Source organism: Columba livia, chromosome 3 (assembly GCF_036013475.1).
Source record: "Columba livia isolate bColLiv1 breed racing homer chromosome 3, bColLiv1.pat.W.v2, whole genome shotgun sequence".
Taxonomy (NCBI): Eukaryota; Metazoa; Chordata; class Aves; order Columbiformes; family Columbidae; genus Columba; species Columba livia.
This window is the reverse complement of record NC_088604.1, coordinates 91,608,585-91,629,484: the sequence shown is the minus strand read 5'-3', so window position 1 is coordinate 91,629,484 and position 20,900 is coordinate 91,608,585. Positions and strand designations below refer to the sequence as shown.

At 42.7% G+C, this 20,900-nt stretch overlaps 2 protein-coding genes across 4 annotated transcripts in view; one reads left to right on the top strand and one right to left on the bottom strand.

Moving 5' to 3' along the window:
• Window positions 1–19,939, top strand: part of LOC110360920 (uncharacterized) — a 145,524-nt gene extending 125,585 nt beyond the window's left edge. The window contains exons 10-15 of the mRNA XM_065059775.1: window positions 3,015–3,149; window positions 3,498–3,553; window positions 4,001–4,165; window positions 4,272–4,699; window positions 5,870–5,975; window positions 17,901–19,939. Coding sequence (XP_064915847.1) covers window positions 3,015–3,149; window positions 3,498–3,535 — 173 coding nt within the window. The 3' untranslated portion in view covers window positions 3,536–3,553; window positions 4,001–4,165; window positions 4,272–4,699; window positions 5,870–5,975; window positions 17,901–19,939. The remainder of the gene's footprint in view (window positions 1–3,014; window positions 3,150–3,497; window positions 3,554–4,000; window positions 4,166–4,271; window positions 4,700–5,869; window positions 5,976–17,900) is intronic.
• Window positions 14,116–18,574, bottom strand: MCFD2 (multiple coagulation factor deficiency 2, ER cargo receptor complex subunit). Of its 3 annotated transcripts, none has more exons than XM_065059776.1 (4): window positions 18,356–18,574; window positions 17,494–17,642; window positions 16,619–16,778; window positions 14,116–15,503 (listed from the first exon to the last, which is right to left on the bottom strand). In XM_065059776.1, exons 1-4 carry the CDS (start codon window positions 18,572–18,574, stop codon window positions 15,372–15,374), a joined length of 660 nt encoding a protein of 219 aa, XP_064915848.1. In that variant the 3' UTR covers window positions 14,116–15,371. The 3 variants fall into 3 exon arrangements, with proteins under 3 accessions (XP_064915848.1, XP_064915849.1, XP_064915850.1); XM_065059777.1 differs by having other exon boundaries at window positions 18,404–18,574; XM_065059778.1 differs by lacking the exon at window positions 18,356–18,574 and adding an exon at window positions 18,055–18,271.
• Window positions 19,940–20,900: the final 961 nt, after the last annotated feature.

The following is a 20,900-nucleotide window of genomic DNA, read 5'->3' as shown; positions in this document are numbered from 1 at the left end:
GCATGTCTGCAGTGTGAAAACCCTGAGGGCGGGCAGCACTTGGAGCTGTTGCCAGGAGTCGGTCCTTTAGGACTTCTTCAGGCAGGCGCTGCAAGCTCTGCATTGCCAGGCATCCTTTCCCTGCCCGTGCTGCAACAGTCATGCAGACACATGGGTGAGCTCCGCTACACTGCATTTCAGGCCAACAGCTTTCGCAAGCAATTCAGGATCAGTTGCAAATACATGCAACTCTGACTGATGAGAAGATGTGTACAGGAGATCAGGCTTACTGTCTAGTCCATATAATTTTTTCTTTTTCTTTTTCTTTTTTCTTTCTTCTTTTTTCCTTTTTTCTTATTTCTTCTTTCTTTATTCTTTTTTCTATCTTTTTTTTTTTTCATTGGGCATTTTTCTTCAAAACAGAAAAGAAACTTTTTTTTTTTTTTTTTTTGTAAGAAGCATGGGAATTGAGTGCACCCTTAGTAAGTTTGCAGATAACACCAAATTGTGTGGGAGCGTTGATCTGCTGGAGGGTAGGAAGGCCATACAGAGGGATCTGGACCAGCTGGATTGTTGGAATTAGGCCAGTTGTATGAGGTTTAACAAGACCAAGTGCCAGGTCCAGCACATGGGTCACAACAACCCCAGACAGCGCTACAGGCTCGGGGAAGAGTGGCTGGAAAGTGCCTGGCAGAGAGGGATCTGGGGGTGTTGATTGGCAGCTGGCTGGATATGAGCCAGCAGTGTGCCCAGATGGCCAAGAAGTCCAACAGCATCCTGGCTTGTATCAGGAACAGTGTGGCCAGCAGGACTAGAGAAGTGATTGTGCCACTGTACTTGGCACTGGTGAGGCCCCACCTTGAATCCTGTGTTCAGTTTTGGGTCTGTGGCTACAAGAAAGACATTGAAGCACTAGAGAGAGTGCAGAGGAGACGACGAGACTGGTGAAGGGTCTGGAGCACAAGTCTGATGAGGAGCAGCTGGTGGAGCTCGGGCTGTTTATCCTGGAGATAAGGAGGCTGAGGGGAGACCTTATCACTGTCTACAGCTAACTGAAAGGAGGTTGTAGCATGGAGGGTGTTGGTCTCTTCTCCCAAGTAGCAAGTGATAGGACAAGAGGAAATGGCCCCAGGTTGCACCAGGGAAGGTTCAGATTGGATATTAGGAAAAATAATCTTCACAGAAAGGGTTGTCAGGCATTGGAACAGGCTGCCCAGGGAAGTGGTGCAGTCACCATCCCTGGAGGTGTTTAGAAGGTGTTTAGACAAGTTTCTTAGGGACATGGCTTAGTGCTAGAGTTAGGTTATGGTTGGACTCCATGATCCTGAGGGTCTTTTCCAACTGAAATGATTCTATGATCCTATGATTCTATAATTATTGCTTAAAATGAAACAATAACATCTAATATTTGTAAATCCCAGCAGAAGTTATCCGTTGGCCATGTTAATATATTTATCTCATTCTAGCACAGTAAAACATGGAGTTGCGATTCCAATGAGTATGAGAAGGGCCTGTCTGGAGCAGTTGGGTTTATAGCCTCAAGGGAGAAGTTGAAGAAAGGAAAGGGAAAATACAGAAGTACGTGACTGTTTCTGTACTGATTCATGGATCTGTTTGCTATCAAATCTATGATTGTGGTGGTGACATGGACTTGTTACAGCTAAAAGCAAAGAATGCAGAAAGGGGGGTTTGACCCTGAAGCTTGAAATACTCAAAGGTTTAGTGTTTTGAGTAAGGCGGTGATCCAAAGCCTATAAAGGCAGAAGAAAAACAGCCTTTGGCTTCAGTGGGTATTGCATCAGGCCTTCAGATGACTAGCAATCAGCAGACTTCATTCTGCGTAATTCTGTATGAAAGAAGCATTAGTTTTCCAACGTACAGTCAGCTGAGGAGGAATAAGACACTCTGTGTCTTTGCAACTTGCCCTTCTGGTCAGCAGACATCCCCGTCACTGAAGGCAATGGAGATGTTCTTGCTCAACCAGTAGAAAGCCATCTAGCTGTGCTTTGCAACTGCTGCTTCCAAGCTAAGCCATCACCAGAAAGGATATTAGCAGAGACTCCGTTGTCACACAGCCCAAACCTGAACCCTGTGTTATATTTAAACAAGCACAGGAAAGAGTCTGAGGACTCCATGTCACCAGGGAAATGGGGGATCATTTTTTCTGAAGTGGAAGGCGAGTGTCAGAAGATCAGATTACAAGTGTCTACCCGCATGTTTTCACTGCGCGGTGGGTCAGATGAAGTTCAGGCTCTGCAAATACCAAGGAGGTGGTTCCAGAGCCGTAAAGCACTTCAGCAATTCCTAGCACCGGTGGTCTCAGCGTGGGAAGGATTTCACAACATGTCTGAAAGCCAAAAGCTTCTCTGACTGCTAATTTAATAAAGAAGAGCAAACCACTGGGTAAGTCCCTGGAAGATAGACTAAATCAGGCTAATTTGTTATATAATCCTTTTTTAATGTGGAGAATTAAGGTGACGGCAAGATGACTACGTGTTTAATTCTCCAAATAATTACTGGTGGGTATTGACATTAAAGATGGGAGAGAGCAAGTTAATTTCTCCTTGTTGTTTTCAACACGTGCCAAACCCTTACTTCACACCAGCAAGGAAAGGCTGGAAGTTGTGTGTTTCATATGCATGAAGTAACAGTTGGCACAAATCGCCGAGGGGAGAAAAGTAAAAACCACCAAAGCCCAGCAACCCAAACTGTCACTTGCTGACAATCTTTTTGAGTCTCTCTGCTGACATAAAAAAAAAAAAAAAAAAAAAAAAAAAAAAAAAAAAAAAAGGAAATGAAGGCCTCGTGCAGAGTATTCCATGGGAGTAAACCCAGGTGTCTGGTCCTCAAGATAAATAATGTGCTGAGAAGGCAGCAGTAGCCTCTGTTTTCCAGCTGCCTCCTCCTCTCCCCCATTGGGAAGCACTGTCACAGGCAGTCCCAGAGAAGGGGAGGATGACAGCACTTGACTCAAGTTGGTCCTTTCTTTTGCTGGGGCTCTCAGTCACAAAAACACTGTTCTTCCTCATCGCTAGGAGTGGAGATGCTGGGGCTCTTCATGGCCAAGAGCATCCGCTCTGCTTGGGGCAACTCTACCATGTGGCTCAGGATAATGGAGTTTACATCTTCCCTTTGCCAGCACTGCTGGATTCACCCCAAACCAGCTGGAGGTAATTATATCTGCACAACCTGCCTCTAACTCATGTGTCTTCACATAGGCTTGGGATATCTTTGGTATTTGGGCCATGGCTGCCAGGGCTCTGGAGCACTAAGGGGCCTTAATGTCCCTGCCCAACCCCCTTGCTCGCCCAAGGCCCAGGAGACTGTGTCAGCACCCTGAGCCCATCAGTCCTTGCCCCAGTGATGCCGCAGTAGGCCTGGGCTCCAGCTCCCCACAGCCCTGCTGGCCATGGCCCCCGCTGAGCTGGGCCCCCATCCCACCCTGTCCCCACAGCCCATGTGGGGCCCTGGCAACTGCCATGGATTACATGAGTTTTCTCATGTGTTTTCTGTTTGAGATGGCATCCTGTGCTCAGAGGACTCGATGGCCATCTAAGTCTTCCCTGTCACTTATGTAAGTAAATACATGAGTATGAATATTTTTTGAGAGTCAAAACATATATATGCGCTATAACATACAGAAGTATTATGTATCGTTCCTCTATGATTTCCTCCCACCTCACTGTCCTGCAATCTCCCTTTGTCCTCTTTGTTCTTTATAACTTGACATCTACAAGGAAGAAGAGGATCCGAGGGTGAAGACATGCAACCTAGAAAGCAAGGGATGACACTAGGCAAATTCATATCAAGAGTTAATTTCAGCATGCTTCCTATCAAATCACTCAGGAATCACAAAAATAGATACTTTCCTCCTGTTTTGTTTTTGGCTAGATATTACTTGTAAGCCAAAGCTTTCTTGTTCAAACAACTCTCTCATTTTATTTTGAAAGAAATAAACTGTTTTTGCAGTTTGTCATGTTTCTTTTCAGTCTGTGTTGACTTTCTGTTTGGTTCATTCTAGGCTTCCCACGACCGACAGCATATTATATTGTCTTATGAAAATCATGCATGGCTTGCGGGAGACATCTATAAAAAGGAGAGAGCACACTGAGAAGCTGATACCGTCTCTCTAATTATCCGGGTTGATGAACCTGTTAACCACCTGAAGTGACTTGAATCTTTACAGGTGCAGTATTGCATGGTCTTTCTCTGCAATGTTTAAATGGCAAATACTACCTCTGTGTAATGTCCCAGTCTAACTTCACCTCTGGTCTGATGGTTCCCAAATGCAGCTGGCGTCACTCACGTTGGACAGTAGACTCCCTTCTGTGCCTTCAGAAGTAATGGCTGTAGGTAAATGTTCCCTCCTCGCCCTGTTCTTTGACAACCACCTTGGTTCAAGGTTTATGCCTTTCAGTGAGGTGCTTAAGCACACACTTGGCTCTAAGCACTTCATTCCTGTCATTTCATTGAATAGACATGGATTTATGTGCCTTCTCTAGTTCATGGCTTGCTAGCATTTCAACAGTTTATTTTGCAGTGGCCAGATAAGACAGAAGAGCCAGCCCTGGCAGACCTGTGCCTGGGGAAATGGTTTGCTTTCTGGTAGTGATGGGCAACACCATTCAAACCTTCCATGATGCTCCAAAGTAGAGACTGCTGGGGCCCCAGGTCCAGCTGCTCACTGAGGATGGAGGAAAAGTGCTCTCCAGAAACCCAGGTCTGGCCCGCAGGAAAACGGGAGAGGAAAAGATTCCCCACTTTCTCCAGTTGTGGCCCACTCTCTGCTAGAGCAGGACACACCAGCAGCGCAGCAAGGAGTCAAGCCTTCATGCTGTAGCCATAAGATCTCAGTTCCCAAGTACAGATCCGGTGGAGGCAGCTGTGCCTCCTCCCAGAATCAGCTTCTGTAAATAAAGCTGTAGCCAGTGTTATTTAAAGGGTTTTTTTGAACATATAATAGAGCATACTCTGCTCCCAGTTACACCAGGTGACAACATGAGTTGCTGGCCCTGTTCCGGCCCTTTTGTGCTGCTGCAGTAACAAAAGGAGGCAGGAAACTGCGCTCACTGATAAAGTGTGGAGAAGTCATTTTGCAAGAGTCACTTGGCCTGGGCACCCCTCTGCACCTGCTCTGCTCCCCATGCTTCCAGCACAGCCAAGCACCTCTGGGAGTGTGGTCACCCAAAAACTCTAGGCTGCTAGGGTGGCCCTGGCAGGCCTAAGTGGCATGGCTCTGTGGCTGTGCTACCTTTTGCTGGCAGCCACCAACAAGCTGCATTTGTACCTCTGTGCCACTCTGATTATAAGTGTGGCCCTCAGGGGTGGCTAAAACTGGACCACTTTATTGCCATGGGGCTTTTGTGTTGCATAGGTAGTGATGGACAAGTTAAGTTGGGGAGGAAGAACACTAGTCAGCCACCTTGGGAATCCCTCTTTCCAAATGTGGATGGTATATTTTGTGGCACTGTTTTGGAGAGCCATGTTGTGCCAACTCCCAGCTCTTTAGAGATCCAGTGGGCTATAAGACACAAAAAAAACCCACATCATATGTCATTCTGGGTATGTACTTGCTGTGAATGAACACAAAGACCTATTCATCACTCCTAGTGTCCACATAACTGACAGATTAAATCACTCTCTGGCTGTGAAGATGACAGTGGCCCAATAGCTAATGCTGTCTAACAGTTTCCATGAAAAGGAAGGTTGTTTATAATTTTGCCAGGCTTCAGCTGAAATTTCCCATGCTGTATGTTACCACAAACTGAAGTTTTGTGTGTGGAACAGCCTAGATGAATAGTCATGGCATTTCCAAGCTCATGTGTCACTGAAGAGCCCTTGAACACAAATTTTCAGAGAATAATCGAAAATTTCTCCTTTCCTGAGGCAGCAGTATAAACATCTGGAGTCACAGTGGCTGGCGCTTTAGGCTGAAGTCGAAGTTGCAGCTAAACAGCCTGAGTGCAAGAGGTTCCATGTCCACGGCTACTAACTTGGTGGGTATTCTTGGCTGTTTTAACCTTTTCCAAAATGCCCGACGTCTTTTGAGGCCATACCTAGGTTCACTGACAGACTTAATCCCATATTGTAGTACATGTTGTTGACAGAAGTTGTTTTAAGCAAACTGAGGTTATGCTACTAGGGAGCACAATTGGAGAAGATGGCATCTAATTGCTTAAGTTTCAGCACATCTTGGGTTTAGGTACGTATGGTGATTTATAGCTCTCCTATGCTTACCCTTTATCTTCTCCACTGCTGCCCAACTGTTGTGTTTCTGACCAGCATTCCCTGTTGTATAGGATCAGGACCAGTTTTTCACATCTCCTTACTGGTCTGAATATCAGGCTCAAGATGCTAGTTCCTGGAGATGAGTTAGTTTGGCAGCTTCTAGAATGACTTTAATTTGGTTCAGTGAACAAATATTTTTTCTCTACATTTCCAAATGATACTGGAGAGGTGAATGGGAAGAGCTTTCAGGCTGATCTGACTTGTCTCCAGGTGAGGTGGTTGTGCTGGGGGGGCCATTTGATGACCAGAAATAAGTGGCATGGGTGCACGTCAAGAGTGGGATGGGGTTTAACAGACCTAAAGTAACTTGGATATGCTGTTTCTGGGAGTAGTATCCACAGATGACAACTCAATTTCACTTTGGGTGGAAAAGTGCTCTACTGATCTGTAGCCTCTATATGCCTTTCTCTTTCCATACAGATATTTCTATTAGGGTGAGCCCTACAAGCCCCTAGAAAGGACCTCTAAATGCCACAGGAATCTGAGAAGGCTTGTGTAAGGTCTCTAGAGGAGTTTTTTTTTAAGTATTACACAACTCAGAAAATTTCCAGATCTCAGTAAAAACTCTGTCTGTGCTATGTTTTCCTAAACTGGGCATCAATGTGAATTGTAGGAGCTATTGGCTAGGAACTATCTAAAGGCAGACTTTATAACCAACCAGAATATTTTTATTTAACTACTCACACTACTGGACCTTCAAGTGATTTAGGGCTCTGACAAATTGAATTCCTATTAAACTGAATAGCTTGGGTCCAATTAGTAATATTATCCCAGGAAGACAGTGTTCAGGATGGCCTGCAAAAAATATCTGACCATTTACAGTACTCTGCTTTTATAGTGAGTTTTGCAATTGTGCTGTGTCTTGTAACAGCATTGCCATTGGTGTTAGCAGTACCTCAGCTGGCTCATTTAAAGCTAGTTGGGTATGTCAATGCCATGCTGCAGTTTTAATAAGGTCTGTGGTAGAGATGCATCTGCAGTCAGAAACTGTCACCATTCTGCACTGCCAACATGGCCTAACACTCTGCACAAATCCCCAAGCCAGACCTTAGGAAACGAATCTGAATCCTATAAACATTTTAGTGGGAGGAAGCAAAAACACTTGCATGACCTGCCAGGTCTTTTTGTCTTGCAGGTACGACTTCATACAGAGGAAGTGGTCTTTTCCCTTGGTGATAATAAAAGCACTTTATATCTTTGCTACAATGGAAAGGTCATGCGTTACACAGATCACACTGAACAGTATTCAGTAAACCACAGATGTCCTTAAGTTTCCATTATAAACTTGATTTTGTTCCTGTTCCTCACTTTGCCAAAATTAGCCCTACACACCTACAACTTCACAGGCATAATTTTATTCTGGGACAGATTTTTTGGAAGAGTTGAAGGAAACTGGTCAAGGTGTTTAAGAGAGACGATGGCTAAAAAAATGAGATCATCTGCTTGGAGAACTTCCTAAAGACTTCTTGGCTTGTCATACCCTGAAAATTCATTTGCCTCGAGATTCAAAAAATATTTCAAATCTGTTGGTCTTGGCTGGCAATGGTGCCTTTGAGTAGTTTTAGGATGTCTGGTGACAGAATTATTTGGTTACTGGAAGTGGTTCCTGCCTCAGCATGTGTATGTATGTGTGTTATGTGTTCTTTGGAGTTCTTAACTAGTCAGTGCCAATGTGCTCATAACTTTATGGTGGCATATGTACGGTTTCTAAACAACTCTGCATGTCTCCTAAACAAACATGTTCCTTCTCCAAGACTGGTCCTGTCTGTATGTACTGCTCTCTACACCCCTCACTAGTGTGTTTCCTGACTCCCACTGCAATCCATGCCGAAGCTGACAGCATGGCTTTGCTGTCCCTTCTGCACAGTCCCTGGAGACCTCTCCCAAAGGGAACAGCATTCAAATCTCATTCTGCTCATCCCAGTGCTCTTTCCTGGGTCAAAACAATCATACCTGCCATGATTTGCGTCAGTACGTCAGTCTCTGATGGCTGCAAGCCACATATGGCGAGGCTTAAGTCAATATTATTTTTCAGCATATATGTTTTGTGGCTAATTTCTGGTTTTATGACAAAATAAGTACGGAGGCATAATGTTACTGTTCTTAAAGAGGATTTATTCCAAAATATGTGCTTAGGGCTTTCTCATAATTGGGTCGTTTTTAAAGATGGTTCTTGAAGTGTGACCAAAACCAGAGGCAAACAGATTCACTAGACAATTTTCAGTGTCTCCCACTTAAGTAAGAAGAATGTGACATCTGGAAATGGTATAGTTGTGCTATAGCACTGCATTAATGCAGTCTCCTGGGATCACTACTTACCCACTGCATCATCCCCTCAGCTTGTACTGAAGATTATAGCATAGCAATGCCAACAGTAAAGTCTGCCCAGCACACAGCATTGACCATGGGACATTTGCCCATGTCCCATGAGACCTTGTTTTTAGTTAATAATGTTGCCAGATTTTAACATTTAAGCCTTGATCTTTCTGAGCTCCTGACTTAGTCGGTTCTCTTGTTGTTGAAGTCAAGTCCCTGACCTACAAATTGCTGGAGCCCATGTGTGTATTTTGGAGAAATGCTTTCTATTTTTTATTATTCCACCAGCAACTCTTCTTAGCCACTATTTGAAGCAAGCTCTTGGGCTAGATGGACCTTTGTTTTGACTCAGTGTGGACGTTCTCACACTATATTCTCAGTGTCAATAGAAATAGTTGACAATTTGCTGAAAACAGGGCTAAGAATTCACTTCATCATTTTGAAGACTCTTAACAGTCTTTTTACTGTTCTCTTTTCGTGAAGAAGTTTTGGTATCTCTGTGCTCCAGAGCTAAGACTCAAATGCCAAGCGAAGCATTATCTTGGAGTCAGGGACAGGTTTTTTACTCTTGTTCCGGTTCAAAGTGTTCATTTCTGGCTCTTGACAATCCCATTTTGAACATGCTCTGTAGAAACTTGGTAGGGATTTGCACTCAGATGCTGTTGACAGTGAGCATACCCTGACAGGACTGAGCAGGACATTGCTGGTTGCAAATTGCTTTTGGTGTTAGCAGGACTATCCAAATGGCCATTGTCTTCTGGGACTGAAGAACTGCCTAACTAGAAGGCAGAACTGATGAACAAGTTTTCAGGGACTTCCAAGGAGGAAAATGGGTTATGACGGTAAGAAGATGAGATGTGAAACTGACATACAGATGGATTAGGGGAAAACTGGAATATAGCTGGCTCAATAGGAGTCTACAGAGATGATAAGGAGAAGAGCAAAGGCTTACAGCAGGGAGAGAGGAAGAATGGTCTGTGATCTTGGAGAACACTTCTCTGAGACCTGGAGCTGAACACAGGCTTCCTGTGTTCAGTTCCTGTGCTTGGCTCTTGGCTGTGGAACCCAACATAAGGGACATCTGCCGATACAAGTCCACACCCATGTTGACAGTCATAGACTCACTGGGTGACAGGCTTTCACCAGGCAGGATCTGGAGAAGTCATTAATTCTGCCTTTCTATCCAAGACTGAGTTAAAATCACATCACCCCAAGCTACAGCCTCTTATCATGGACCCTGAAGGTTTGTCCAATGTCTAATATGAATCTCCCAGGCTGTTTGGTTTATGCTTCTTTATGTTTTATTCTTTCTGATTGTTCCACCAAGTACTTATTATTTCCTCCTTCTTTGCAATGGCCTTTTAGTTGAAAACCATTAACCTTCCTTTTTCTCAGTTGCTACTTCTTCAGCAAGAGAACCCCACATTTCTTCCAGTCTTCCCTCATGTTCTATTGTCCATTTTTTGTGATCTCCTCTGGCCTCTTGCCAACTAGATCATATCTTTCTTGGAGTGCACTAAGCAGGACATGGTCTTCCAGGTAAATCTTTAACAGTGAGGATCAATGTGAGGCCTTTGCCATTTATGTTCACCATAGGCCTTGAATTTTTCTCTTGTGAACTGATACCTAGAGAGTTATGCAAGTACAGATGAGTATTTCTGTGTAAGCATGGTATTTTGTGCTATTGCATTCCATCCATTTCAGGTGGCTTCTCTAAATCTATCAAGATCATTTTAAATTCTGATTTTTTAGCATTTATAGTTTCTGCAAGTTTAATAATCATACTTCATATTCTATCCTCTACGCCTTCAATGAAAACATTGAATAAAACTTGATGTGGGACCAAGGCCCACGGAATTCCTCACAAAACACATGTATTTTGATAGGTTATGATGGACTTGACCTCCTGTCCCTTCCCACAGCAGTTCCATTTAGATTGCAGTTCACTAGCTTGTTCATGAGGATATTATACAAAACACCGCTAAAGGGCTTGCAAAAAATTAAATAAAATAAATAAATTCAAGCTCTATGACATTTGTGGTGATTACTTCACCCTCCCTTTAAGACACACAGAGTGAAGCTGATCACGTCCAGGCAACTAAAAACCATCTAACTTAACTGGTTACTTTCTAAGCAGATTTTGCATATTTTAGGCTGAAATATTACCCCCTTTTCCGGGTAATAATTGCACTGTCTGCTTGGGTTTGACCTTTTTAATAAAGATTGATGGAAAGGAGAGGAAAAAAAAGAACATTAAACTCTTTGGCTTTCTTAACATTCTCTGCCGATACCATCCCTCTGTCTTTGAGTAGTGGTCCAGACTTCCCTCTGTCTTTTTCTTGCAACCTTACCTGTAAAGTTTATTTTACTTTTGGTAAGTTTTGCTAGTTGCATCTTGTGCATATTGTCTTTATGAACTGTATACACCCCCAGGACCCCCATGAACACAGTATTGTGCTTGGTTCTCAACCAGCTGACCTGGTTTCTACTTTACAGCTATAATAAACCTCTCTCCCATGCTTGTGGTCAATTAAAAAGTTGTGAATTAGCTGTCCTGCTGAATTTCCTTACTTTCATCTAAATTCGTATAGGTTGCACTTGGTTTCTTATTAGCATTTCTTGAGGGAACTGACAGCTCTCCATAATTTGTTTTTTTCCCTTAGATTTGCCTGTTATGAGATCTTCCCTACCCATTCCCTGAGTTTATTGACATCTGCCTTCTTGAAATCTAGTGCTGTCAGTCACTCAGTTGGATCAAGTGGCAGAAGCTGACACTGTGGTCGCTGCAGTACTCATTTCTTGTAAAATGTCATATCTGGCAGTCAACTTTGAGTCATATGCTACACTGCCCTCTACCTACTTGTAAACTGCCGCTCAGCTGAGGAAGGTAGTGACAATTACCATATGCCCTTAAGATTCAGGTTGCTGTTGAGAATTTAACATGAAGAATGGGATGAAAAACGTAACTTCAGAGAAACCTTCTGTGAGTCATTAATAACTGCCCTTGTAATGGATCTCATTCTGCGTGGACAAAGGATCTGTGCCGATGAACCGTTCAGAACACAAATTCCTTCTGATAATAAATAATCCAGACTAAGGTATGCTATGATCCTTGCTCTCTTTTGTTTCCTAAGCACTTAGAACATTATGCAGCTGCTTCATGGTGCAATGGGCAGACAGTGAGACCAGAATGGGGGAGAGGAAGGAAAAAACAATAAGGTTCACCGCAAGCAAAAATGGCTGATCAGACCACACTGGACCTACACCTTGTAAGAACAGTGGCAGAAACTCTTATTGACATCTACTGCAAAACCAGTAAGGCTTTGGGTCCTACTAAAAGCCTCTAATGTTCTTTGATGATGGTTGAGACCACTGTAGATACCTTGTGGACCCTCTCATAGATCAACTAGAGATGGTCAAGTCAGGACAAGCCTTGTACTTGTATTAGGAAGCCTTCCTGTTACACCATTATTTTTACTACTAATATTACAATGCGAGTTTCTTCACTGTCACTTCAACTCGATTTGGATTCCCTAAACAATGAAAATTACCAGTAAGGAGTCCCAGGTATGGTCAGTTTTTATGTGGGCACTGTACTGGCAATGTGTTGTTGGAAGATGGAGGAGCAGGCCCTGCCTATAATCAGAGTAAGAGGTGATGGTTTAGAGAAATCCAGGTTATTCAATCACAGGGAATCAAATGTGCAGGGTCGATACGCTATCTAGTGGCTGTATTGATTATGACATTAGTCCTGAGTTACTGTTCTTCCATTAGTGAAGTGTCATTGTAAATAAATGCCTCAGATGCAATAAGGATTTGCAAGGCTGTAACCATTCCTTAATTAATTTTGAGACATTCTGACATTATAGGTGACTAAGACAAAAACAAAGGTGGTAAAGTCTGAGTGAATATGCAGACAAAACTGTGGCTGGGAAGTTCCAGGCAGTCATTCTTCCCATTAACAGCATTCTGATGGGCATTGGAAAAGCAGTAAAGATTTTTCTTCTTCATATACAGACTACATTCTAGATCAACTCATACAAATACCAGCTCAGTTCAGAAGTACTTCAAGAACAAGTTTAAGTATTTTCTTTAGGTGTTAGATTATGCAATGTTTTGTGAGGTAAAAGCAGACTGTGTGCATAGTATACAGCATACAGTAACGCAAGTCCAGATGTGTTCTCCTCTAATGGGGAAACTGATTCCCATCCCTTCAGATCAGGGACTAGGAAGAGGTGAAGATCACACATGGCAGCATCCTCCTGGCTATTTGTTTCTGCCAGGGATGTGACTGACCTTCAGTAAATCATACAGCTTTTGTGCTTTTTATCTGTGAAATGGAGATGGTATCTGTTCTACAGAAACGAAAACAGCTTCGTACTTGATGAGCATTTTGTTGTAAAGGCTGTTATTTTTCCATTATATATATCTATATATATATAGATATATATATGTAAAAATATGTATATAAGACATGTGCCAGCATATTTAGGATACAGCATGAGCTACAATTAGCACACAAATTAGTTATATTAAAAAGAAAAAAAATAATTATTTACCTTCACTCTCAGCAATTTTGGACTTTTCTAGCTAATAACTGAGAAAGGTCTGTAGACAGCTGTTAAACCATTCAAATGCACTTAATTAAGTAGGTGTATTTGTTTTAGGAGGCTGCATAAAGACATGATGGTGCAGGTTTCAGCCTGGGTAGCATTTCTTGAACTGTTCTTCTAGAAAAGCAGAAGTTTTGTTTTGATCTTTCTTCATGCATCATGAAATCAAAGGTGACACTTTTTTTCTCCATTTTTAGTAAATGATTTTTCTATTTATACAAACTTCTGTACCCTTAAAAACAAGTTTTAAATGGTTGGTAAACAATGTTCACTTGTGTTTATCATAATTATTTCTGATATAAAGCTTCTATGGTGCATGTCTTTTGCCACATACAATAGCTGTTAATAAATATATATGTAAATACAATGTATGTATATAAATGTGTCTGGTAGGCAGTTGCTGGACTAAGCTTACAGACTGCAGTTGGTAAGAAAAATAATGACTTTTACGAGAGGTGTATTGAGGTCAGTTCCTTGGTCTTGCCCTTTCATCCCAAATAAATCTGAAAGTCAGAAGCTAATGCAATAAGCACGTAAGAGTTGGCAGATCTACAGGCAACCTACTTTAAGCGTCCAAAGCTGATGAGCTTAACCTCTTCTCGCCTCCTATCTGCAAACATTTTCTATACTTTCTTCTGATTCAAATTCACTCCAGATGAATTACCCTCAAAAAAAGATATTTTTAAAAATGCTTTAACTGAAATACTTTCTTTTAAGATGACTGCTAGTAAGAGAGAATGGCTTAAAATTACATCCAAAAATGTAGGTATGTTTCCTACTAGGACTTCCAGCCTTCTGTGTCTGGCTCCAGAGTGCAGGAACCCCAACTTATTTTTATTGCTTGTAGAACCAGCACAACCCTGGCCACAAAGGTATCAAAATAAATAATTAGTACAAGAAAAAAGTCCAACACTCAGGATTCATTGCACAAACATTTAAACAGAGGAAATAATTCCTTTTACAAATGTTTCTCCTGTATAAGAATAATTTTGTACACAAAATAGCTCTTTATACATTTTACAGAAATACACTAACATTTAGATTCTCTATTAATGGATAATGATAGAATGCAATTTAAGATTTCAGCAATACATCACTTCTCTAATATCCTTAAACTGCTTGAGTTAATTGAGTCAAGACAAGGAAAACATTTCTAGAACCATGTTAATTTGCACACACTTGAGTATCTTGAAACAGTTAGCTATGAAACACCTTCTGAAAGTAATACCATAATTTAAATGTCAAGGAATATGAACTTAAACCTTAACAAGGCAGCAATCTCAGATTATCGTGCTGGCTAATACTGTGAAAACCAAATTGAACAGAAGATTTTCTATTAAACTGGTTTACTGTTATTGTGACCTTCAAAATGAGATAGCAGCAGCTACTCTAGTAAATGCTATATAGCATTAATACAACATATAAATGTAATAAAAATACTTTCATTTTCTTAAGAAAACACCACAGAAGGTAGAGGAAAAAAAGCAATTCATTAAAATATAAAAAGTAAATCTGTAAAGGGCAAGAAGAAATTGATTAACACGTGTATACATAGTTCTCTGTAAAATTTAGGGGTATGCTAGCAAGTACATATATTTTTAAATACTCAATTTATTTCTAAGACTGTGTTAAAGTTCACATGGTATCATGTGGACCTCAAACATAAACTACGTTCAAACACTTTTCCTCTATATTTCCTCTTTCAAGAGGGAAGTTTCCTTTGGCATTAGTGGGAAGGTAAGGACATTTATCCTTGAAACGCAACTATAGGCAGTAATCTTTTCTGGCATTCTAGGTATTTTATGTGTTTAAATAGGAGATGTAAGCAAACACGTACTATATAACCCAATGCCAGAAAAAGTGAAATTTAGATATAGTATGATCTATTTAGTATTCATACACAGGTACTGGAGAGTTTGCCAGCTGTACCCTCTGCGAGCACTGTTGACGCTTTCATGCTTCAAGATTCAAATGTGTAGCTACGTATAGTCAAACACGGCTCTCACTCCGAGTTAGCCAGTCTCTTAAAACAAACAACTTCCAAATAAACTCAGCTGGAACTGGTACACCTCTCCTTCTCACAGCACAGTGGCTGATATGAGACAGTAATGAATCACATTATACTAGTTCACATTTCCATGTAGTTAGAAGAAGAAACAAGCCCCCTGCAAAACCTTATTCCAGTGATTTTGCAAATTCTGCATAGTCAATGTATCCGTCGTTGTTCTTATCATCATCTCTTAAGACATCATCTATTAGATTAATCAGCTCTTCTTCTTTCATTGCCTGGGTATGCTCACCACCTTCCTACAAGAACAAAATCACATTGAACAGTTTAGCAGTGTTTCCCATCTAGTGGCACGTATGACAGATTACTGACAACTAATTGTTTGTTAAGCTATTCACGTTTGGTGCCTAATTTGGCACCAACATTCAGAACAAGCACTGTGTATCCACTTAATATTGTTAGCCAAAAGTTCTAAAAGCTAAATAGCACAGTGTATAATGATGGATAATAATGTAACAGATGTATTCTTAATTTAGATATTGACATAGTACAGACACTATAGTTTCTATGCAGTACAAAACCAGCTTCCTGTGCATCAGAACTTGCAAAATGCAGAGCTTGACAGTAACAGAGTAGCAAAAAAAATCCAACACTATAGCTTAAAGTCAGTAAAATTCTTAGTCTCACCCTTGTACAAGCAAAGGGGAATACAGAGAGGTGTCTTTGCACAAGAAACAGAAAGTCATTATTCTGTTCTTGGCCAGGTATTTTTTGGTACAGGTGTATGCAGGGAGTTACGCTATTCTGAAATGTAACTTTCAAAAGGTACAAGATAACGTGTTGGCATTGTCTTCCTAAGGAGTCTATCTTCCTACTTTGTCCTTAAGTGTTCCTAGCTGGAAAGAGAGTTTGTGTTTAGAAAAAAGGTGACAAAACCAAAGGCAGACAGTGACTGGTTCTTCTAATAATAATTTTGTGCAAGAGGTCTCTTACAGTTTGTGTATTCATGGCAGTAGCAGTTTGGAGTTGAGAACAGCGGCCTTAGAATCTTGAAGAGCATTGCATCACATGCTATTTCTACAAAACCTCATCAGCATTATCCCATTTTGGATAATTTTGCTTTCTTCCTATCCCTGCTTCCAAAGTCTCCCCCCCTATGTCAAATAATTTTCACTTTACAGTCCCTCCTCACTCTAAAGATTAAACTACGATAGTGACTTCTCAAAAATTACAACGTGACATGAAAAGTTGTGATAAAGCATTTATAAATCAAACCAAAACTATCGGGGGAAAAATAATCCAGTTTTCAGGCAAACTGTAACTGCACTGAAGATGTGTTGTAACTGTTCTACTGTAAGCTGTTTTTAGAAATAACTGTTTCCAAACAAACATGCTCTTACAAAATTCCACCCACCTCTTTGTGGACATGCGATATAGCAGTAGCAAGCTCTAATCCATCTAGCAAATTATTGCCATCGTAATCATGCATTTTGAAGTAATGAAGCTGCAACTCTTGTGGAGACATCTCAGATTCTGGTTTCTCAATAACACCTTCCAAATGTTCCATGATGTGGCTAAAAGAAAGTAAACAAAACCACAACATATGTGTCAGTTAACATTTAATGCTCAGTTTACATCAAATTTAGTCCTTGATCAGACAGTGAAGTACACAAGAAATATTGTATTTCTAAAAGCACACTGGACAACCAAAAGCTACAGTTTTACATTAAGATGAAGGAGGCTCAAAGTTCGTTTGTTACAGGTGCTGTAGTGGCCTCTAATACCTTAGACAGCTATTTCTATTTCTTCTGGCCTACTTAGCAAGTTATCAAAACAAGTGAAGCAGTGCTCCAAATCTCCTTCTGGCTGTCTTCCAAAGCGCAGGAACTGGAGGAAGATCTTTCCCAGTCAAACATGAAATATTCTAGGGAGTGTTATTTGCTGCTACCACTGTTTTATCTGTATGAAGAAGAAAATTAAAAAAAACCCTCTCACTCTACCTGTTCAGAATATGATTTTGTCTAAAGTATATCGATCTAGGCATGCGGGATTCCTGTGAGAAATTCTTTATAGTATGGATACGGCTAAAGACTCTAAAGAGACCTCTCTAGGACTAGTATCTCCAGAAACATATCAAGCAAGCATGTGTCACATCTGACTCCAGTTAGTCATACAACATTCTGAGAAAAGAGGGTGACATAGGTTTAAGTCCAACTCATGTAACAAGGCTTAAGAGATAAGCAAATCATTAAGAGTAAAGTTTACATTTTCAGAACACGGAACACATACTCTTTATCTTGCACCAAGTTCTTATCAAGGCGAATATTTCCATGTTGACTCTCTCCTACGTGTTCCTCAGCTAGAGCAGAGATGAAGAATGCAGCCAGAAAGCAGAACAGTAAACGTATTCTAATAATCCTTTGGGCCATCATGATCTCCTACAAAAAGGAAAACATTCCCCCCAGTGCCCCATAAAACAGATGACAAATGCAATATATTTTCAGCAGATTCATGCAGTGCGTAGGAACAACCCCACTACGTTCTAGAATAGAAGAACTCGCTTTATTTTAAACACTTAGCAAGCAGAAACCCAGGGAGCTCCACTTCAGAATTTCTACGAGGGTCTCTATTTCAAGGACGCGCGCTGTGATTTTCAGAGAATGACTTTTCTTTTTCTTATTTTTCCCTTCATGCAGCGACTGAAGCCGTGCTTGTGTCTCCACGTAGCTCAGACACGCCATATACGCCCGCCCCACACAGCCCTGCCGCACAGCTATGGGAGCAAAGGTCCCCTACAGCACCAGTGGGCTGCATCTGATCAGCAGATCCATTAAGACCTAAGCAACGCACAACGTTAAGGCTGCAGCGGCCATCGCAGCGCTCACTGCACAAGCACGGGAGACGCTGAAGCGCTTCGGCGGCGGGAGCGGCGCAGAGCCCACGCCGGGTCTCCTCCCAGCCCCAGCAGCGCCCGCTGCAGCCAGCCCCGGCTCGGCAGAGCGCGGTGCCGGAGGCCTGGGCGGCTGGCACCGCGCTGCCCGCCCCCCGCCCAGGCCGCAGCGCCCCCGCTCCTCCTCTCCCCGGCCCCTCCGATCCCGGCTGCCGGGCCGGGCGGAGCGGAGCGGAGCGGCCCCGCCGCCAGGCTACGCACCGTCCGTGGCGCGGGCTCCGGGCGCGCCGGCCACCATCCCGGGCTCACCTCTGACCCCGCGCACGCGCCGCGCTCCCGTCCCGCCCTCTCTTGCCGCCCATTGGCTGCACCTTTCCGCGGGGCGGCGGCGGTGGGACCGCTCTCGGAACTCCACGTGGAGCGCTCGCGGAGCGGCAGGTGGAGCGGCCCGCCCACGCGGGGCAGGGCTGCCGGCGCCATCGCTGCGGTGGCGGCGGCCGGAGAGCCCTGTACAGCCGCGCACCGGCGGCCGCGGGGAGGACCGGCCTTCCCGAGGGCGCGCCGGGGGCATCCAGCCAGCGGCGTCCCCAGCGGAGGGTGCGGGACTAGAGTGCCGTGTCAGCAGGTTTGCTGATGACACCAAGCTGGGAGGAGTGGCTGACACGCCAGAAGGATGTGCTGCCATCCAGAGACATGGACAGGCTGGAGAGTTGGGCGGGGAAAAATTGAATGGTAACAAGGGGAAGTGCACAGTCTTGCATCTGGGCAGGAACGACCCCAGGTTCCAGTATGGGTTGGGGAACGACCTGTTAGAGAGCAGTGTAGGGGAAAGGGACCTGGGGGTCCTGGTGGACAGCAGGATGACCATGAGCCAGCACTGTGCCCTTGTGGCCAGGAAGGCCAATGGCATCCTGGGGTGTATTAGAAAGGGGGTGGTTGGTAGGTTAAGAGAGGTTCTCCTTCCCCTCTACTCTGACCTGATGAGACCACATCTGGAATATTGTGTCCAGTTCTGGGCCCCTCAGTTCAAGAAGGACAGGGAACTGCTGGAGAGAGTCCAGCGCAGGGCAATGAAGATGATGAAGGGAGTGGAGCATCTCCCTTATGAAGAAAGGCTGAGGGAGCTGGGGCTCTTTAGTTTGGAGGAGACTGAGTGGTGACCTTATTAATGTTTATAAATATGTAAAGGGTAAGTGTCACGAGGATGGAGCCAGGCTCTTCTCGGTGACAGCCAATGATAGGACAAGGGGTAATGGGTTCAAGCTGGAGCACAGGGGGTTCCACTTAAATTTGAGAAGAAACTTCTCAGTGAGGGTGGCAGACACTGGAACAGGCTGCCCAGGGGGTTGTGGAGTCTCCTTCTCTGGAGACATTCAAAACCTGTCTGGACACATTCCTGTGTAACCTCATCTGGGTGTTCCTGCTATGGCAGGGGGATCGGACTGGATGATCTTTCGAGGTCCCTTCTAATCCCTGACATTCTGTGATTCTGTGGAGGAGCTTAGTGGAGAGGGGGTGCATGGGGGGCTGAGGAAGGGGCTCGGTGGGCTGCTGGGGTTGGACATGAGGAAAAGGTTCTTCCCCCAGAGGGTGGTGGACACTGGAACAGGCTCCCCAGGGAGGTGTCACGGCCCCAAGCCTGACAGCGTTCAAGAAGAGACTGGACAAGCCCTCAGACACATGGTGTGAACTGTGGGGTTGTCCTGTGCAGGGACAGGAGATGGACTCGATGATCCTTGTGGGTCCCTTCCAACTCGGGACATGCTATGAAATCACTAACATGCATCAATTATACTCAATTAGTGTTCTACATATTTTGAAAATTAAATGTAACTTTTTTTTAAAGTCTGATGTATGTTGCATTATTTTAATTTTAGCTCTACTCAGAAGTAATAAGCCTCTGTGATTATTTCTTCCTCTCCCTGGGAAAAAAAAAGAAAGGCTATGTTTCAGTATAGACAGTGATGACTCACTGATGGTTTTCTCATTTTACTTTTATCTTACACCTAAATCTTTTTAAAGTTATGTTGGGAATCTTTACCACCTGGCGATTTTTTTAATACCTACACGTGTCCATTATTTAATGATTCCTTTTCATTTCTCCGTCTTTAAAAACCTAAAGCTTCCATTGCTATTCTGGTTCTAAGCGGGAGGCACTATTGCCTCCAAACTTACTTCTGGCTGTGTTATAATTTAAGCATTAAACACTCCCGATTAGTTTCCAATCCTACTGGGCTTAAAATCTAAAACTCCCTTATTTTGTTTCCGATACAGAGTCATTCACGTCTGCAACTTATTTAATAATGGTTATGTTTAAATGAAGCTACTAATGACCTCCAATTCGTTTTCTGCCTTTATAATTTAAAAAGGACTATTTTCCAAACTAGTAATTGTCTTAATGACAGTACAGATTGGGAATAATTACTGCCTAGTTCGTTAAGTAATAGCTGCAATTACATTTAGTCATTACTGGTTTCTAAATCATATTTCTTGTATTTATTTACACTCCAATGTTTTCCTCGCTACTTTACTACTAAGTGGATTAACTAGCACACTTTTTTATTTCTTTTAGTATGAACTAGAGATTTTTCTCTACAGGTATTACTTCCAATTAGTGCTGCAGTATTTATATTCTGCTATTTTAAATTTTAATATGTAAATTGGCGGTAATCACTGTCTGCAGAGTTTTAAGTAATAGCCAGAGTAGATTATAGGCACCATTTACTCCCAAAGACTCTCCTAGTTACTCGTTTAATATTTTATTCTCAATGTTTGACAGTAAATAAGTAGTTATAATTAAAATAAT

Bases quoted from the DNA above. Each gene is read 5' to 3' on its own strand.
- MCFD2 (XM_065059776.1), bottom strand. From the start codon at position 18,574: ATGGCGCCGGCAGCCCTGCCCCGCGTGGGCGGGCCGCTCCACCTGCCG. The intron at 17,643-18,355 runs GTGCGTAGCCTG...TCCTTTTTGTAG, and splicing joins CGGAGCCCGCGCCACGGACG to GAGATCATGATGGCCCAAAG. The intron at 16,779-17,493 runs GTATGTGTTCCG...ACTTTCTTTTAG, and splicing joins AACTTGGTGCAAGATAAAGA to CCACATCATGGAACATTTGG.